General features: G+C 44.7%; 2 protein-coding genes across 5 annotated transcripts in view; one reads left to right on the plus strand and one right to left on the minus strand.

Moving 5' to 3' along the window:
* TNPO3 (transportin 3) overlaps positions 1 to 4,109 on the plus strand; it is a 68,801-nt gene extending 64,692 nt beyond the window's left edge. The window contains exon 23 of the mRNA XM_078596835.1: positions 1,889 to 4,109. The gene's annotated coding sequence lies outside the window, so the exon portion shown is untranslated. The remainder of the gene's footprint in view (positions 1 to 1,888) is intronic.
* Positions 4,106 to 19,236, minus strand: LOC144720253 (ras-related and estrogen-regulated growth inhibitor-like). Of its 4 annotated transcripts, XM_078596837.1 has the most exons (5): positions 15,486 to 19,236; positions 14,740 to 15,402; positions 9,928 to 9,984; positions 8,401 to 8,474; positions 4,106 to 7,036 (listed from the first exon to the last, which is right to left on the minus strand). In XM_078596837.1, exons 2-5 carry the CDS (start codon positions 14,846 to 14,848, stop codon positions 6,566 to 6,568), a joined length of 711 nt encoding a protein of 236 aa, XP_078452963.1. In that variant the 5' UTR covers positions 14,849 to 15,402; positions 15,486 to 19,236; the 3' UTR covers positions 4,106 to 6,565. The 4 variants fall into 4 exon arrangements, with proteins under 4 accessions (XP_078452963.1, XP_078452962.1, XP_078452964.1 ...); XM_078596836.1 differs by having other exon boundaries at positions 14,740 to 19,236; XM_078596838.1 differs by lacking the exon at positions 15,486 to 19,236 and having other exon boundaries at positions 9,928 to 13,813; positions 14,740 to 14,823.
* Positions 19,237 to 19,331: the final 95 nt, after the last annotated feature.

A 19,331-nucleotide genomic window follows, 5' to 3' on the forward strand; every position in this document is an offset into this window, starting at 1 on the left:
TAAGTTTCGATTTAATTCTGCCTAACCATTTGTTTGGGAAGAATGTAATGTTGAATGTTTATAATTCTTTAAAGATGATCTTGTTTAGAAACAAGTTGTTGGAATTAAATCTGAGGTGTTGCTGATTTATTAATCTGATGAACATTCGTCTTATGTCTACTATAAAAAAAAATCAGGTTCCAGTAAGTATGAATTTACGTTGAATTGTGTTTCATTGTGGTTGTTAAACCTAGTTTATGTTGCTCTCAAATCAGTGTCACATATAAAAGTGGATTTTATTGAAAACCCTTCCCAGCCCATCCGCACGTTGCTATTTATGTTATGCATTGAGGCGTTGTTTAATTTGTAACCTCAACTGGTATGCATTGTTAGGTAACGGATATCAAACCTTGGGAGGTATTGCTGCATAATTACACAGTCTTATTGATTGCACTTATACCCCCATGACCTTGGGTTAATCATATAGAATGTGTACGGTAATTGTTCACTCAAAAATATTCTTCGCTAGGCCAAAGTATTGTATGTTTCTTTGCATAAAACTGTACCTGGTGTTGATGATAGAATGAACTCAACATTGACCAATCTTGCCAGAGGCTCTGTAATCTGTAGCTTAATGGAGGGGAATGTGCGGCATTTCACACAAAGGGTTGCGTGTCGGCGACAGATTTTCGGCTCCGCTCCTGTCTAGAACAGCGCACCTGGTTTGGCCTCTTAATCCGAGTGCCTCCCCAAGCACACCTGCCGTCTCCCCTGCATTGCGTGATCTTTTTAGGACTTGTCTTCATGAACGGTCCGACAATTCGCTGTGACTGCTTACTTTGCCGCAGCAGGGGGTTGGACGTGTGGCATAAACATCCCGCCCCAGCCGGTGATGATTGTAATGGCAAGCAGATGTTTTAAACACCAAAATATGTTTTCCGTAGCAGGATGTCGTGCAATTACCGCGGACATTTTGACATTATCTGGACTAGTTTTTTATGATCGTTATTAGTCGAGCCTGTTGCCATTTTTAACGCCTGACCCTCGGGTTGCTTTGTGCTCCATGCGTGCGCCGGCTGCTGCTCTGAGCGTCGGCCACATTCAAGCATCCTGCCTGGCGTGACTCCAACCACCACTGTTTCATCCCCTTCAGACTACAAAGGCCCTTGAGGATTAGTTGCCAGCGTAACTGTGACAAGTTATTCATTTGATCAAAATGAACGAGCGGGCTGGGATTGCTCACCAGCGTTAGATGGGGTCATAGGGCTGCACGATACTTGGCTGAAACATGCGGGCTTGGGCAGACCTGCGAGAGCAGCGGAGAGTTTCCCCCGTGTGTTCTCTGTAATGCCCCCTGGCTAGGCCTGACTGGTTTAATTAAAAGGGAGTGTCAGTTTGGTCATGATTGGACGTGCCTGCCTTTTGATGAGTACATCCTGGTGTTGAACGTGTATCATCCACTCCCCCCCCCCTTCTGTGGCTCAAGGGAAGAGAAACTAATATGAAACTGATATGATCTGCCTGTGTGTGCGTGTGTGGCTCAATCTTCTGCTAAAACCCTAGGGCAAGTAAGTTATTTAATAAATAACCATTACATGTCCAAATTTTTGAGGTTTTAACCATCATAAAGTTACGTCTAATAACAATGACTCACTGCCTTCTTGCAATGTGTTTTTCTAATCCAATTAATTGCTTTTCTTTAATGATTTCACATGTACTGTAGTGTTTTTGTTTGTAATTTTGCATACATTCTGTGCTACCGACTGCTGTTTTGTGCTGAATACGTCCGACGTAGCAACGTAGGCATTAAGTAAAGAATGACGATTGATGCCGTGTGTACGTTCTTGGTGGCGTTCTTGCTGCGCGTGCAATCGCCTCGCTGACGGCGCCCTCTTCTCGTTTGGCGCAGGGTTTGCCGTGGCAGGTGGTGGCCTCGAGCTGCTTCTCCGCAGCCTCTGACCCTGCAACGAGCCTTGCTTGGTGCCACAATGAAGTGTGGCGAGGGATTTTGACTCCTCACCGAGACGACAATTCGCGCCGCTGGACAGTTCGTTAGACCACCTTGAACGCATCTCAATCTAGGATGAGCCTTTTCCTTTACGACACGGACATTGGGTGTAAATAGAATGCACGTGAAAAACTCGTCGGCTTGGAGGGCGGGGCAGCAATACAAGAGGGCAGTTATTGCAGGTGCTGATGGAGGCTGGAAATGGGGAGAGAAAGGGAGGGTGAATATTGCGGTATTAAGCAGTGAGGAGGAGCACACTGGGGAGCGAAGTGGGCCTGATTGAAAGCGAGCTGAAGACACAACACACCTTGCTTTTATGGTCTTAGAGTACGCGCTGTTGCTGCCCGACGAGCAGCGCACGCGGGGCGATTGTTCGCGTCGGTTTGTCAGCATTTCCCATAACCGCTTGCTGCTCTGACTGCCACGGCGAGGCAACGCCGCTATCGCCTCCCCCCCATTGCCTTTGCCGCGTGCATTCCGGACGAGAGCGCACCACAGGGAGAGAGAGAGAGAGACGACGCCGTCGCCACACGCACGCGAACGGGTCACACAGCGGTGACGGACACGGCGGCGATTCGGGCAACGCGCGTACGAACGAGCGATGAGCGGGGAGATAAGTTTTATACGTTTTAGAGGAGCGTTTTAGAACAAAGAATGCATAGGCGGCGCGCGCACGCGTGTGTACGTTAACACCTCCAACCTTGCAGTGCCATAAATTAGTAGCGTTGAGCGTGACTCGGGAAATTGTTTGCCAGCTCCTAGCCCACAGCGCGTGCTTGATGTCCCTTGCGCAGCTGGGCAAAACCAAACCAGAATTCCAACATTAAACAGTGTTTTTTTTTAGATTTGAAAGATATATATATATTTTTTGGGTTGTAAGCGTATTTTTGAAGAGGACCCCTTTATTTGGAAGTATTTTGAATCTTTATTTAATTAGGATTTAAAACATAAAATAAAGCTGATTAATCATGTTAAAATTAAGCTAGGAGTTGTGCAAAATATAGGAACAAGCAATTGAAACATTTCTGCAGAAATTATTTTTTTCGTTTAAATGCAAAGCCAGAAAAAGAGAGATAGCCGTTTACAGGATTAGAATGATTGACATTGTTTCGCATATCATTCGAGAGCACAGTTTCATGGGCAACATTGGCACTGGTCCAGTGGCTGCCCATAACTTTGCTCGTGTCAGTCCTAACTTTAAAAGCGTGTGGCATTTAAGTTATTTTTCCAAGATGTGAAAGTGCAAAAGTAATATTTTGTACATTAAACTGGAATGTTGGGAAAGTGAGCACCTTCGCTCTGTTGTAAACCCCCCTGTTGCTTGAATCGGCCGGTGGGGAGTTTGTTTTGACGGCAGGTGGAAAATGAAGAGAAGCGGTGCGCGCGCAGATTTGCGAAACGTTGAGCTTCCTTAATTCTTTTTTTTGAGACTGTCAAATGTTTATTTTTTCTTCCCCGTTCACGTTCTTCGACAACGTTAGTTATAATTTTTTGTGTCTTTTAGCACGAAGCGGCGTTTACGATTGCTGTGCTGTGGTCACGACGGTATTGATCGTCATTCGGGTTTCCTTAAGAATTAGAAGACGAAATCAAGGCGGGCTTTGAATGAAAAATTGAGTGAGACGTACTGTGTATCATCAATTCAGAATCTCAAGCAAAGGTCTTTGTATAGAATCCTGGCAAGATTAGTACGTTTAGTACTGGAGTGGTGTACATAGTATGCACACATTACCATAGACACGGAAACAAAATGTGATTCAATTTAAATTATGGGAAACTGGTTTGCGTTAGCTCTTGCTTTTTTTGCGTCGTTATTTTTTCTTAAATCCGCCCCATTGGATTTAACTTTTGGATCAAGAAGTCTCAAGTGCTGCCGTGATGAAGCCCACAATTACCTTGCCTCTTGCCCTCGGAACATGTCTGTAATTCGGCCAGTGGCTCGCACGTCTTATGTTTTTTTTTCTCTTCGTAAAAGCGAGGATGCGGTCACCTCGCGCACAGGTCTCGGAAAACTCTTTGACGGGCTCTCGCCCACTCTGCGTCAACGGCTTGCGTCGGATTGCGAACGGACGGGTTTTTTTTGATGTACCTTAGCGAAATCTATAAAACTGTCGGAGATGGACTGGATTGTCTTTTTATTATTTACACCACTTTAAAATATTCAAGTCATCTTTTACACAAAACTCACATCAAAGTAAGAAATGAAGTGGCTGCCCGTTTACACAGCTGTATTTAAGTAAATCCTCATATCCAGTGACCAGCTTAATTTTGGGGTGAAGATGCATTGTAGATTGTATTACATCATTGATTGACAGGCTGAACATTTCAATAATTTTAGGGCAGACGCCCATTTGTCTCATAAATGCGGTCGTCTTTGAAGTCTTTATGACTTGAGTAAAAAAAACATCTTTTAAAACTTCAGTAGGTTAATGCTGAAAGTGAGTATCAGTCTGACCAACAGAATTTCCTCAGGGCTTTTGTAAGGTAAACTCTGCAAGCCTCTCAACAAAGTGTCAAATGGATGATGAATCATCAGTAAAGTGAACTGCAGTGTCGACTTGAGACCAATCCAAACCCATTGGTCTCCCACCCTCATCATCATGGCTCAATAATAGTATCGCTTATGACTGTCGGCTACACACTCCCTGTCTCGCATCGCAAACATTCAAGGTGTTTGGTGCCCTAACTGAGCTAAGTGGACAGTCTGCAGGGCAGTAACGAACAGGATTTTTGGAAAGAGAAAAAAACACATTCTTCCAATCCCTTTATTATAATAAAAGGCAGAAATGAAAGAGTTCTCAAGGTATATTTTAGCTCCCGAGAAACAAAAACTACTCGTACAAAGCAGCTTTCCAGGAGAACATGGTGTTCACGTAGCAGCTGTGCCTGGATATTTTAATCCAACGACCTCCACTGAATTCATTGTAATGCGTGAGAGGTGGAACAATTGAGTTGCCGAGGAACTGATAAAAAATCTGTTTGGGATTGTTCAACATTATCAGCATTTTAGCAAATTTACCTAGCATATCTGTTCCCATCTCTCACAAAAATAGAATACGTTCGGGTGTTAATTTATCATAGAAAGCTTTATCATATGTATATTAGCATGCATACTGTACATTCTTGGGTAAGTGGATGAAACTTAATGTTGATAATGTTGCATGATAACATCAGGTCACAGATAGAGATGGGAATTATTTTTGCAGTTAAATTTCGATTTAAAGCTTTTGTGACTGCAGGGATTCATCTTCTTGGTTCTTTCGGTAAAGTCACGTAGAAGGGAAGTAATATGTTTTATTTTTATTATTTTATTACTTCCCTTCTACGTGACTTTACCGAAAGAACCAAGAAGATTTTTGCAGTTTTGAAGGTTCCCCGTTTTTTTTTTCCTTTCAGCAGATGAAATTGGCTTGATGATGTTAATAACATCATTGGCAAAAGTGTTCCACTGTTTTTCAGTGTCATGACTCTCTATTTGCCAAATTTGAAAATACAATAACTTAAACAAGGCATATTTTGTTGAACGCCTGCTCGGGGCTCAGGAAAGCTAAGCTTGGGGGGTGGCATATCTGTACTCCTTGTTCCTGCCACCTCGAGTGAATGGCAGAGATGACCGGGTGGTTCAGAGGTCAGAGTGCTTAGCTGGGCACTGCTGTTAAGATGCGGAGTTCGAATCTGGGCAGCGGCCTCCGATCAAACCGGGCTCCCAAATTTAGTGGGACTGTGGTTCCAGCCCAGTCACAAAAGGAGCACTTCCCAAAACAACTTCCAATACTTAAATTTGGTGCTTCACTTAAGTTAGATGAACAGCCTTTTTAGGTTGCTTTAATATGTGCTTATTGCTTTTGGCTCGCCCTCACGTGTTTAACAACCCTGTTTCCTCCACTAAATCAAGAGCGGTTTCCCCAAAATGAACTCTTACTCCCTAACACATGAACTCTGTCCCATGCCGGGCACCCAAGACACTGAACATTCGTTATTTATTTGCATGCCCCCAGCTCGCACCACGTAACCCTCAAGAGATTTAGGGTGCTCCTACTAATATAACTTGGGTTACTGATTTTTTTTTAACCCATTTTCACAAATCGACATTCAAATGCAGAGTTCTGTTACACAGTGAACGCCTCTGCTGATCCAATGAAGGTGAGACATGCTGGATGGTGTTTGGGAAGCCCTGGCATTTGGCTGTGATGTCACAACTACAGTATATACAATCAGTTTGTACTTAACATATACAGGACAGTACCAATGACCTGGCCAGTGCAATAAACACAGCCTGCCACCTGCAAGCATCGTCTACGCAGTTGTGCGTACATAGACCACAGACGCAATCACATTGCATTGTAATGTCATTCACTTCTCCCAGCGCTGCAATAAGTGCATGCATGCAAAGGACGTGTTCCATCAAAGCCACATTTATCCAGCATCATAATCCCCTGTGTGCCACTGATGCTGCCGCAGCTGTGGTTATCACAGCCACGTGGCTGTGGTTATCACAGCCACGCGGCTGCACGGCCGCGCCGCCCCCACCACCTCCTCCATCTCCGCTGCTGCCTCCCCTCCGACTGCTCCTCGGGCTCAGTTGGAGCTGAACGTGAACGTCCGTCCGGTGCCGTTGACGGACGGCGACGCCGGGAAGCGGGGCATGCGGTCCATGATCTTGGAGGACATCTTCCGCTTGTGGGCGCCAGGCGATCCGCCGTTCTGCCGCAGCATCTCGCGGTGCAGCGCCTCGAACGCGGCCAGCACCTCCTCGTACGAGTCCCGCGCAGACACCTCGGCGAACGGGCAGCGCAGGGCGGCGGCGAGGGCCTCCCCCTCGGCCACGGAGACCATGCGGTCGAACTGCAGGTCCCGCTTGTTGGCTACGACGAGGGCGGGCGGCGGGTCCACCGCGGAGGGGCCCCGGCGGCCGCACGCGTGCGCGTGGTTGACGAGGAAGCGGAGGCGCATGACCTCGTCGAAGCTGCAGCGGTCGGTCACCGAGTAGGTGATGAGGAAGCCCTCGCCCCACTTGATCTTCTCCTCCAGCAGCATGTTGTCCTCCTCCTGGGGGTCAGACGCGAGACGTTAACCACCTCGCTTGGCATGCAGGGAGCTCGTTGGTTCAATCCCGACCCTGATCCCTGCTGTATATTTGGAGTTTGCGTGTCTCTCTCTTTCCCCTTGCGTTTAGAGAAGTGGTTCTTAACATTAACTACAGGCTTGCACCCCTTTGGTTCTGAATCGTTACAACATGTATAATGTTAATAGCTATATAGGTTTAATTAAACAAAGTAGTTTTATTTATGTGCCCGTGCTTAATTTGTTTTGATGATTTACCTTATAAAAAATATATGACCATGTCTCGCACCCCCAGAAAGGGCATCTCGCACCCTCAGGAGGTGAGTGCATCCCAGGTTAAGAACCACTCGTTTAGAGTATTTTGCTGCTTTAAATGTCCATGTGATGAGGCACTTCGTTGAGCTATCATTTGTGGCCAGGTCGCTTCTGAAAAATCTATATAGCTCAGTGGGCCTTGCCTGGTAAAATAAAAATAGTTAAAAAAAAATAGTACCACACGAGGCCAGCGTGCAGAGATTCGGCGAGGTGGCTAGGAGATGGTAGTACAGCCGTGGTGGGTTCGGTCCACAGACGGATGCCCTCACGTATGTATGGTGAACTTCTTTCAACCGTGCTAATCGGAGGTGCGAAGGAAGGACAACGCGTGCATGCGTTTTGTCTGGATTCTCTGGTTTCCTTCCAGAAGCGAAACACTTATGAATGAAATTGGCCAAACATTCCAATGTGGGACCCTGATAACAAACAAAAAAGTATTTCGACACAATAAGGCCTTGCTCGGTACTCCAAGGGCATTGTTGTTATTACAACATTGTATGGATCTTTAACATACACCTTTGTCAATTCACATATAAAAGTCTCAGTTCTGGGCCTTATTTCGGTCATTTAAGCCTCACATGAGTACCTGGTGCAGTGTGTAAATATCGCCACTGGGGAGACAAAGGTGGCCGGGCGTGGTGCTGGCCCCTTAGCTCCTCGTGTACCGTTCGTGCCTTCATAGGTGCTCGCTAACAGCACTTGCCCTGACAGTCTGTTAAAGATTATACGGGGGATCTTTGTCTTTATAGATACAGACAGCTGGCTGTGTCGGTCTGCTTTTTTGCCTACAGGTGTCTGTGTCTGTCTGCATGTCTGTGCTGAATGCAGTATTCATATGATGCATGCAACCTGAAAGAGTGCCCTCATTGCATTGACCGTTTAAAGATCCCATGCTTAACGAAACGTTTGCAGTACTGTAATCTTGTGTGTGTGTGTTTGTCCATCAAATGTCATGCAAGCCGGCCGTTTGCAAGCAGTAACACATGGCACCGTGCGAGAAAAGTGGCGTGAGCTGGTGCGTGACCATCACTTGCCTGTCCCGCTGTATCCAGGATCTCAAACTGCACCATCTCGCCATCTATGCCCGTCGAGTGGCGGTAAATGGTTTCTGGAGTACATGCGGAAACACGCGGCAAGTCACGATGATGCGACTCAGATACTGGACGTCGCCGGTTGAGCATTTTAATTCAAACCAGTTTATGCGTACATTTAGTTTTACTTTTTAAGGGATTGCCCCCAAGTCAGCGTGGCGAGATGTTAACTACCTCGCCTGGTATACATGAGATCATGCGTTCGATCCAGACTCTGATGCTGCCTGTATATTTGAAGTTTGCATGTTCTCCCCGTGGTTGCGTGGATTTTTCTCTGGGTCCTCCGGTTTTTCCATCCACATTTAGAATCAACTTGCGTGTAGAGTATTTGACTGCTATACATTTACACATGATAAGCTACTTTGTTGATGTACCATTTTGTGGCTAGGTCGCTTCTGAAGAAGAGCTGTAAAGCTCAGTCGGCCTTAACTGGTAAAATATAAATAGTTTTAGTTTCGCTTCGTTTTATAATTTATAGATTTTAGTTTTAAATGGTAAACCGTTTATACCTCGATGCAAAATGTTGTGTTTACAGGGTCTCAACAAGGGTAAGCTCATCCCTCTGTTTTCTCTCTCACTTCTGATAAGGACTATGGGCCTAGAACATCTGTTGCAGGGCGTGGTAATGGTGACTGTGTTGTGATGTTTGTTGAATGTGCCTGTGCACAACTGGCAAACCAGTCTCTTAATGTGTTGTTGTAGTTTTATCGCTACGGATTCCTTCATAGTTAAAGACATTAAAAGAAAATCTTCATCATAATGATTGGCAATTATCTGAAACGTTGGAGATGGTTAGATAAATACCATGATGATCACTGACTAATAACCGTGACTTTCTATACTGGTGCTGTGGGTATTATTGCAGAATGATTTTGAGTACGGTATGATATATATATTTTTTCATGTACATATTTTTTAAAATCTAGACTCGGTGGCTTTGGTTTTGCCACTCAGAGCAACGCCAGCACTTTGGATGATGGCAAAGATTATTTTTCTGTCGTATGGCGGGGTGTTGATCACTAAAGTTCATGTGTAGCCTGGTAAATATCTGAGATTCTGTCAGCGAATGATTTAAGATGGCAGTGGTTTGAGATTGCTGACTGCAGCCATGGTTTGATTACTCCAGTTGACATACAATCGATAACTCGTGGTCAGATGTGTTGCGCTGTGAATGCAACCTGCTATTAAGTAAGGGTGAGTAACCCCACATCTCAAGCACCCCACACAGTTTATCCTTAACAGATCTGCTAATCATTGGGCTTTTGTACAGCATATTTTCTTATGTGTCGTAAAAAAAATTATGGGGTGGCAGCCAAAGGAGAGAATCGAATATGTCGGCCTTGATAACTTTTTTTTTAAACGTACATTTGTAATTTGAGTAGGCGCTTGATACATGCGACTAAATGGCACGTGCGTTGCGCCGAAGTCGGCTATCCGTTTTGACGGCCACGTTTGCAGCACCGTGCTTACCTAGCGTTGGGTCATATTCCCCGATAAAGCGCCTGGTTATGAAGCGGACCGTCATCGCTGCAAGACACAATTACCAGCGAGACAGTTCAAAAGCCATTCGCATACACAGGGTGATCCATTTATAAATACCCGACGAAATTATAATAACCCACTTCTCAACGGAGGCACAGAGAGAGGATTGCAGCATGGATGGAGATTCACAGATCTGTGGCATCACACACACACAATGTCTGTTCCAGGACCTATATGAACCCCACCGCAAGTAAGATTATTTACTAATTGTATCGCAAATTCTGTGACGCGGCTTACGTAGAAATGTAAAACAGAGCAACAACTTCAAGATCTGAGAACGTTGCGGGTACAGGATGTCGCGCTTAAGAGCCGCCGATCACAATCTGTAATTGAATTCTTTTTCTCCGTTATATAAGTGAGGTATCTATAAAAGGATCGCCATGTGTATGTATAGCTGACTGCAAACACAGACGTAATTATGGCCTTTATTTAGCCAGAAAAGCCACACTGTGGCTCAAGACACTTCTTTTTATTATGGCCCTGCATTGGTGTGTTTATTTACGAGTGTTTGGCTCGTGTGTGAGGACAACCCACGCACACGAGGGGGTAACATACAAAGCTCGGTACAGACAGATTCAAAAACCCACTCTCACTCCTGGTAAACATATCTTAGCACTACAATCACGATCACTCAATGTATTATATGAAATACAGTACATGATTAAAAACGTACACATTTTTTGGGTTTTGCCGAGACAGATTGTGAGAATAGGTTTTCCCCTTTTTTCTGGCAACAAAACAGGTGTTGAGATGTTAAAACACCAAACTGAAACCTTTGACAAGGAATCATGTCTGCATTAACCACAATACTTGTGGTCAGAATGCAAACAAAAAACATACTCTGATAATATACTGCCATTGTCTTTGAAACTGATTGGTCCACACCAGAGACGGCTTTCTTTTGAGCCGCGTCTCAAAACGGTGTTAGACCAGAGGACGCCAAAAAGGGGAAACTCTATTCTCATATTTTTGGTGCTGGCAAAGGAGGTCCCATGATGAGATCGATTTTTTGCTCTTTTGATGAAGTTTGACATTTCCAAATTTTATATTACGAAAATACATGTGATGAATAACATTTGTTAATTTCGACGACGATAATAATATAAAGTAACGAAAACGGCTGTGCCTGCTTTGCAATGATTGTGCGGTGTCAACACACGTTGCCACTGTCTGATGAATAACACACGCGGCTACATCGGCAGTTCTTTGCATCAACACATTTTTTGTTCTTTTTGTCAACTTGTTTTTAGCGGTGGCGCACACGAGCACAATCAACTAAAACAACAACAACGCATTCTTCAATAGCACTGCGCCACACGGAAGAAGAGACGTGGGTGGCGACGTTTCGGGAAAGGACCCATCTTCATCGCAGAGAGATATGCAGAAGAGACATGTGGCCAAAACTTCGCCCAGGGATGCATGCGTATTGTTGTTGTTTTAGAGCAGTGTCACACGGAACAACAACTCCACACATCTGTCATTTATCGCTGATTCATAACAGAACAATATGCAGTCGGCTATTTGTGTTACAGCCATTGCCACTGCCTTAGCGGGAGATTGACTTTCTAGCCGGAGATCGAACACCAGCGCTGTGGGGTTCTGACAAGTTGAAAAATATTAACAGAGTTGACAACTTAGACGACTTTTTTTGCATTGACGTGTGAACAGTTTTCTATTCGTAGACAATAAGTATCGAACACGCGGCTTGAAGCGTAGCGGGAAGTGCGATGTCCAATCTCTTAATTGTCTTCTTGGTTCTTTCGGTAAAGTCACGTTGAAGGGAAATAATAAAATAATAAAAATAAAACATAATAAAATAATTCTCATGACGTTTCGGCCACAACGCAAGCAGCCGTCCTCAGATGAAGACCAGGTCTGTCGGGGAGACAGCGTCTGAATGAAGACGTCTGAATGAAGATGATGTTTTATTTTTATTATTTTATTATTTCCCTGCTACGTGACTTTACCGAAAGAACCAAGAAGATGAATCCCTGCAGTCACGAAAGTTTTAAATCGAAACTCTTAATTGTCATCACGAATTATGAATCCAGTCAATCTCTGTTCTGAAGACAGCGCCGTTGCCTGAAATGTCAGCTTGCTACTGACTATCTTAAATCAGTGGTAGTGATGAATGTGGCGAGTCTCTTTCTATGTTATGTATGTTGAACTTCTTTTGCACCGTACGTAGCCACCCATGATCATCCGAAGTGTGGGAGGAGGACAACAAACTAAACACACAAGTCAGTTATAAAGAAATTAGTTTTCAATCTGGATTATTTAAAAGTGCTAAGCTCCAGTCGGCTTCCTGTTATCGGAAGGAAGAGCGTTCCAGACGGCCGCAGAAGCGCATCTGAAAGCGCGCGATGCAGGTGACCGTCTTTGTCCGATGGCTCAACCAAAATCCGCTGCGAGGATCACCGGTGTTAGTGTGATGGTTTATGCTCCTTGGCGAGATCAGCAAAGTATTGTGGTTCATTTATGGCGAGCATAGCATACGGAATGAGTGTTAGTGACAAAAGTCCGAAGTCCTGTATTAATGGCCTGCATTTTATGGCACCGTTTGGCACTCAATTACCACATTTTATGACCTGGGTTGGTTAAATTTTTTTGTAATAGGAACAAAAAAATTAACCCGTAAAAACAAAGTTTTTCACTATAAATCTTTTATATGCGTGGCATCGGTTTTATTTTATTATTCATTTCTGTTTTTCTTGAGTAAGAGTTTCATTTCTATCACATTGGTATTTAAAATAAAATATGAATTTTTTTTTTCCTAAAAAGTGGAACATTTTGGAAAAAAAATTTCACGAAAATAAATTGTCACGCACAACGAGCCTGTGTGCAAAATGTCAGCTCGATTGGATCACGGGAAGTGGGTTAAAAAACGACCGAAAGATTTGCACGGTCGTAAGCGCGCAAGCAAGCAAGCAAGTGAACTTAATATAAAGGATTTTAAAAAACGTGACATTGTTTCGACGCCATTTGTGTTTCAAAGTAAAAGCACAATGAGCTTTTGTGTATGCACATGAAACATTAATTCGCACACTTCTGCACGGAGCCATATGTCTACACGCTACTGTGATCGGGCAAGATGTGTTAATTTATCTTGACACAAACACACAGAGATTTATTTTATCACTCGCCGATATGAACTGTGTAGCACGGTCTGAAGGTCTCGAGTCAAATTAGATAACACCAGCATTGCAGACGACGGTTATCCACTTATTCAGAACCATTCAAGTATACTGCACCTGTGCTGTTGTTTACTTAAACTCAGGATCGAGTTTAGTTGCTCTAAAACAAACCAGAAAACCCGTGCGTACAGCGACATGTGAGTGACATTCCAGTGGCTGGTGGCGTAATTCAACATTATTTTCCCTTTGCATGTCCCCCTAGTGAAGTCTGTGTATCGTTTTTACGTTGAGACATGGCTCGTTTCGAGATGCCGTGGAATTTGTGCCGTATGCTTGCACATCACGTCTTCGACATGAGTGCTCCAAACGGAGCATTTCAGCATAAGGTATTGTATGCAATTGTTCGCTGATTATTAAACAAAAATGTTATTTAACAAAAAATGTTAACACAATTGCCATTTGTCAAAGATAATGAATCTATGTGTGTACCAAACAGACGTTTCTTTACCACAACACATTTGTTGTGTTTTCCAAACGTCTTTGCTGCCATAAACAGGCACGCTCTTAATAGGATGTAGTTGAAATACAAAAGACATAAATGTTGGTTGACACATCTTCGACTCCACCGTGAATGAGCATAACCACATCTCAGACAGGCAGGAAGGCAGGCAGATGAACAGCTGCAGGGACAGACACGTGAATGGGCAGGTGTGAGACAGTTTTGTTGCCAGATAGAAGGGTAAAAAACCAATTATATTTTACTGACAAATGAGGTTCCCATAGTGTAGATGCTTGCCCCGAGCTCTCATACTCTGATGGTGCATTGTCGTTGAGTTGTGCGCCTTTTGGCGTCATCTGGTCCAACCCATGTGAGACTAGGCTCTAAGGAAAGCTGTCTCGGGTGTGGACCAATCAACTTCAAGGACAGTGCACATCATCAGAGTTATGTTCTTTTGTTTGTATTATGACTGCAGGTATTGCGGTCTATGCAAACATGACTCCTTGTAAAAAGGTGTCAGTTTTGTTGCCAGATAGAAGGGTAAAAAACCAATTATCAGGTGTGAGACAGTTGTAATACAGACAGAAAGACGAATTGATAGTTCGAAAGACGATGACTAGAAGCTGTACCGGTGTGAAGGTAGAGAAAGACCCTGGCAAAAGGATGGACACACATCGCAGTGTTTTAGACAAACTCATGGGTGTATGGACATACATGCTCGTCACAAGATAGACAGACAAGCAGATAGATACACCGATTTGAACAGTTGTAAGTCTAGATTTGAAGCTTTCGTGACTGCAAGGATTCATACTTTACCGAAAAAAACCTAAGAGTATAGTTTTAAGTCTCACGGACGAAAGGATATAGCAGTTGAAGTTTCAAGACAAAATGATTGTTGGAAAGACGGATATACCAGTTTTAACACGAGACAGACGGACAGATATAACAGCTTGAGGCACAGACGGACAGACAGACAGATAGATCTACATGTACACATTCTCATACACACGGATGGAGAGGCGTAACAGCTCTAAAACCAAGCAAGACTGACGGGCGTGCAGACGTCGAGCGCTGGAGCACGTGGCACCACGAACGACCTTCACCCACCTGTCTTGCCCACTCCGCTCTGCCCCAGCACCACGAGACGAGCTGCCCTCCCAGCTGCCCCCCCAGAGCCTCGCTTGAGCGGCTTGGGCAGCGGGAAGGGAGAGTTCATGGTGCCGGTGCTGCCTTTCCCCCGAGGTTTTTTTTTGCGAGCTGAGATTGCTGCTGCTGTTGCTGCTTCTTCTCCTGCCGGGGTTTATTTTCTCTTCACCACCACAAGCACCACCACCAGCACCACCCCGGTGTGTAAAGTCCACCCAGTAGGCGCGGAGACTTCACTCCTCCGAGTGAGTGGGAGGTTGGTGGTTTTATGGCTGAGCAAGTGAATCGTGAATGAAAAAAAAACAAGCAGCGACACTCGGAGAAGGAGCGAAACGAATTCACGATCTTCTGTCTCTCTGCTTTGACACCTGCAGAAGGTGTCCAAAGGAACGTCCCGTGGTAGTGGAGCCGGTTTCTTCTGCAACGTTCCGACTGCTACTCTGTTGTTGTTGTTGTTTATGATGATGTTGATGATGATACCACAGGTGCAGAGAAGTCGAAGATCCGTAGTCGCATGCCGACTTCGCCAGCTCGGCTCAGAACATGTGTGGCCGTCGCAGCAGCGACGGAGACGATGTACCCGCTCTGCTCAAGAAGTCATCCTCGTTTGACGGGAGAGCCGCCCTGAGAGAGAGAGATTCGCATGAAAACCCGAGGCACTCCACCCCCCACCCCCATTCTACAAAGGCGAGGATCCAATGCCACACCTGTTGAACGGGGAGGTTCAGCGGTGAAAAAGGACTCGTTGTTTTCTCGAGGGTGAGGGTGGGGAGAGGGGGCCTCGGTGCAGGTCACGGTGACGAGGAGTTGCTCTTCTCTCTGCGGGACAGCCGAGGACGAGCTGCGCCACTTAGAAACCCGCTGGAATCGGGTGAATGGGAGCTCGACGGAGGAGTGTGGGTTTGTGTGTGTGTGTCTGTGTGTGTGTGTGCCGACGGGAGGCGGGGAACGCCTGGGAGGACGAGGAGCCAAGGTGGGGGGGGGGCACCACCGCCACCTCTGGGCTCTCCGCCGACACGGGCGAGTAGGCACCAAGTGACAGAGCCCTCTGGTGGCAGCTGGTCGCCTTTTTAGGGCCACGGAAGATTAAAAAACAAAAAATATGCCATCAGCTCTCGTCCTCTGCCCAATTAGTCCCGGACGACAGGATTGTTGGGTACAACGTTTGCAGAGAGAGAGAGAGACGCACGTATTTTCATATTCCGCAGATGTTTCATATCACGTTCCTTAATTGCTTAAATGGTATTGTCAATAATGCTACGGTTACCCTTCAATGACATTGTCATTAAAAAAACTACCTCGGTGGCCTTGCTATCATAAATATACGTTATCTCGAGATAACGTGCCGTAAAAAAATTTGATGCGAGCATTTGGTACCCTGGGTGGTACCAATAATCATATTGGGCCAATCGCCCCAAGGATAAATGTCAAATCTTTGGCTCAAACTGCCTCCATCCTGTCCAATCTTCATCTTTCTCAATTTCACTGTCCAGGGTAGTCCAGATGTCTTGTGACCACCATTAAATTCTTGAATTTTAAAAAATATTTTAAAGTAGTGTTTATTTAAAATATAAATGAATATACAAAGAGGAAACAATGTTAGGGTTTAATTAATTGGGGGGGGGGGTCACAAGACATCTGGCCCAAGCTGTACTGTCCTCACTCTTAAATAACAAGAAGTGCCATTTTTTGTACGAATTCGGTAAACAAAAAAAAACCCTCTCAATATTTCAAGAGGCGCGATGCCCTGCGGTGAATACGAGACGCTGTCTTTTCGACAGACCTGTTCTTCACCTGAGGACGGCTGCTTGCGTTGTGGCCGAAACGTCGTGAGAATTATTTTATTATGTTTTATTTTTATTATTTTATTATTTCCCTTCTACGTGACTTTACCGAAAGGACCAAGAAGACGGTGGTGGTCCTTAATAAAAACGTCACAAAGCAGTCCTGAAAGAGCCGCACGCGACTCTGGAGCCGCAGGTCGACAACCCCTGGTCCTCGTCGTTTTGCAGCGTCTTCTCATTTTTCTCTATTTAGAACTGAACGTTACGTTGACGGACCCACAATGTGACGCTGCGCCGTCCGCCCACTTGGCTGGGTCAGTGGCAGTGAATTCTTCACAGGCGATGCGTGACGTTGTCTGGTGGAGATCTGCACTGCACTTGGCCGCACTGATGGGGTCATTTCCGTCAGCGCTCCTATTATCACCATCGTCATCCCTGATCAGTCCACTGCTGGATGAAGGCCTACCCCTACTGTCCCCATCTCTCATGACCCTGCAATGTAACAGTCCACGTAGCACCAGCACACGAACCAATTTCATCGCTTCATCTCCTCTCGACTCGGATGTCCTCGGACGCTTTACATAAGCACCGCGATGTCACAGCGTTATTATAAGAACCATGATTGAAAGTTCCTTGAATTTTCCCTCTTTTCTGAATTACAAAGTGTCAACTTCCACAAAACAATCCTTCGATTAAATGCCTCCTATTAAATGTGTTGTGTATCCATTGAACAAGGTCAAACTAAATTCTGCTGGTGAGGCTCCCTATCGGATTCATGATTATTGTACATTCTATCTTGTGTTCCAGCACATTGCTTGGCTAGTGCCATGTCGATCATATTTTGGCGTCTGACATTGTCTTGGGGTTGCATTCAAAGAATGTGTCTAATTGCTACTGGAAATGTTTTCCGAAACCGTAGACCTGGGTTGCTAGTTTTGCTTCTTGTGTAAACTGATTTACAAACAGCAGCTGGTGTACGATGTGTGCAACATTATAGCAATTTACAGCATTCAAATTGCAGGCAAATCTCGAGATCTGCTCAGGACACCAGCACACAATGGCTTTTACTCTTTTCATTCATGCCATGGGGACCATTTACAGCGACGCACTTTGGAGACAGAGTGCACTTATTCAGTAATAATGACCGTGCCACATTTGTCGGCAAATTGACGATAAACGCCCCACTCATTTCACAGCAAATAGCAGGTTATTTTAAATTGGTGCTGCTCAGCAACTGATAATTATCAATCTAATTTTATTCATTGCTGGCCAGCAAGCTCACATTTATTTCTAAAGCTTGGCATGCAATGTTATTTGTCTGCGGTCTTGCCTGTGGAATTTGTTTTTTTTTAATGCAGGCTTGTGTTTTAATAAAAAAAAATTCGATGGGCTTTATGTCATAGTTTATTAGCACTGTTAGATCAATTCTGCTGTTGGAGATGGTAACAGCTACTTAGCTGCGGTGGAAAAATGCACCGATGTGTCCATCAATATCAGTTATTGAGCCTGAAATACATGCATTGAATCGCGCATACTTATTTTATTCTATTTGCAAGTTGTACTCGTAACCGCCAGCTGGCTATGCCAAATTTCTCTCGGCTTTAAAACGTTGGTATGATGAAGGACACGAAAAAATCAGCTTTAATCTCTCACTTCCGAAAAGTACTGAAAAACAAACTTAACGCGGTGAGACTTTTTTTTCCAACTAATTAATGTTATCTGATTCGTCGAGTAATCAAACTGATAAACGCTTGTCATTGATTACTCAAATAACCAGTCCAGCTCTATAATCAATCTCCACTCTGGCTTTGAACTTAAACCACTGCTGCATTGCATTCGCGGGGATTTGTGTAATTGCGATGGCTCATTATACTCTTCGAGCCGTGCCATTTTCACCGCATCTTCAATGTTGCAATTTGTGTGCAAGGCATTTTCAAAACAGGGTACTAAAACGGCACAGCATGTTTATCACTGGTGGGATTCCACATGCGCAAACCAATATGCACAATTGATGATAAAAGGCAGCGAGATCGCATGCCTATACTTGATAATGTAATCACGCAGTCCAAATATGCACAAACTCGCTCGTACACACACACACACTAACGTCCTTTCTGGCTGACTTGAATCCATATTGGCTGGGGGAAAAAAAGCAATCTCAGTAAAAAAAACCCAGCTGCACTCTTCGCTTAAGTTGCCAAATTCTTATCGGACTGATTTGCCTCGGGGGGGGGGGGGGGGGGCGACGACACTGCATATACATTGGAATTTAGTCCTTTATCAACGCACTGGTGGATGAAAGCCTCCCAGTACGTTGTTAATCGTGGGTGTTGTTTGACCATACTTCACCACGCAGGTTAATGCGGGATGGTAAACAGGGGGGGAGGGGGGCAGGAACTCTTCAGCTATCACTCACAACTGTTCGCCATGGCTAGGAATGAAATTCAGACCACCAAATTCATAGCACAGTGCGCTATCCGTGCCACTGATCCACAATGTTAAGTCATAATACAATACTGTACTAGGTAAATGTGAGCCCGTTAGACTGGAATGGATGCATTGTGTGTGGCTTGGGAGAACTAATGTTAACGAGGGCAAATATGATTTGAAATCACTGAAGCAGCATTTTGGTGTAATGATTGTGTAAAGACGACTTCGATACACTTGTCTTGTGATGGTTTCTGTATTTAAGGAGTCACGTGATCACACTCGGAACAGGCGGAGACCCCCACTGCAACAGCCCCGAGTCTACGACGCATCTCCTTTATA

The sequence above is a fragment of the Lampetra planeri genome, chromosome 8, assembly GCF_965212315.1.
Source record: "Lampetra planeri chromosome 8, kcLamPlan1.2.h2, whole genome shotgun sequence".
NCBI lineage: Eukaryota > Metazoa > Chordata > Hyperoartia > Petromyzontiformes > Petromyzontidae > Lampetra > Lampetra planeri.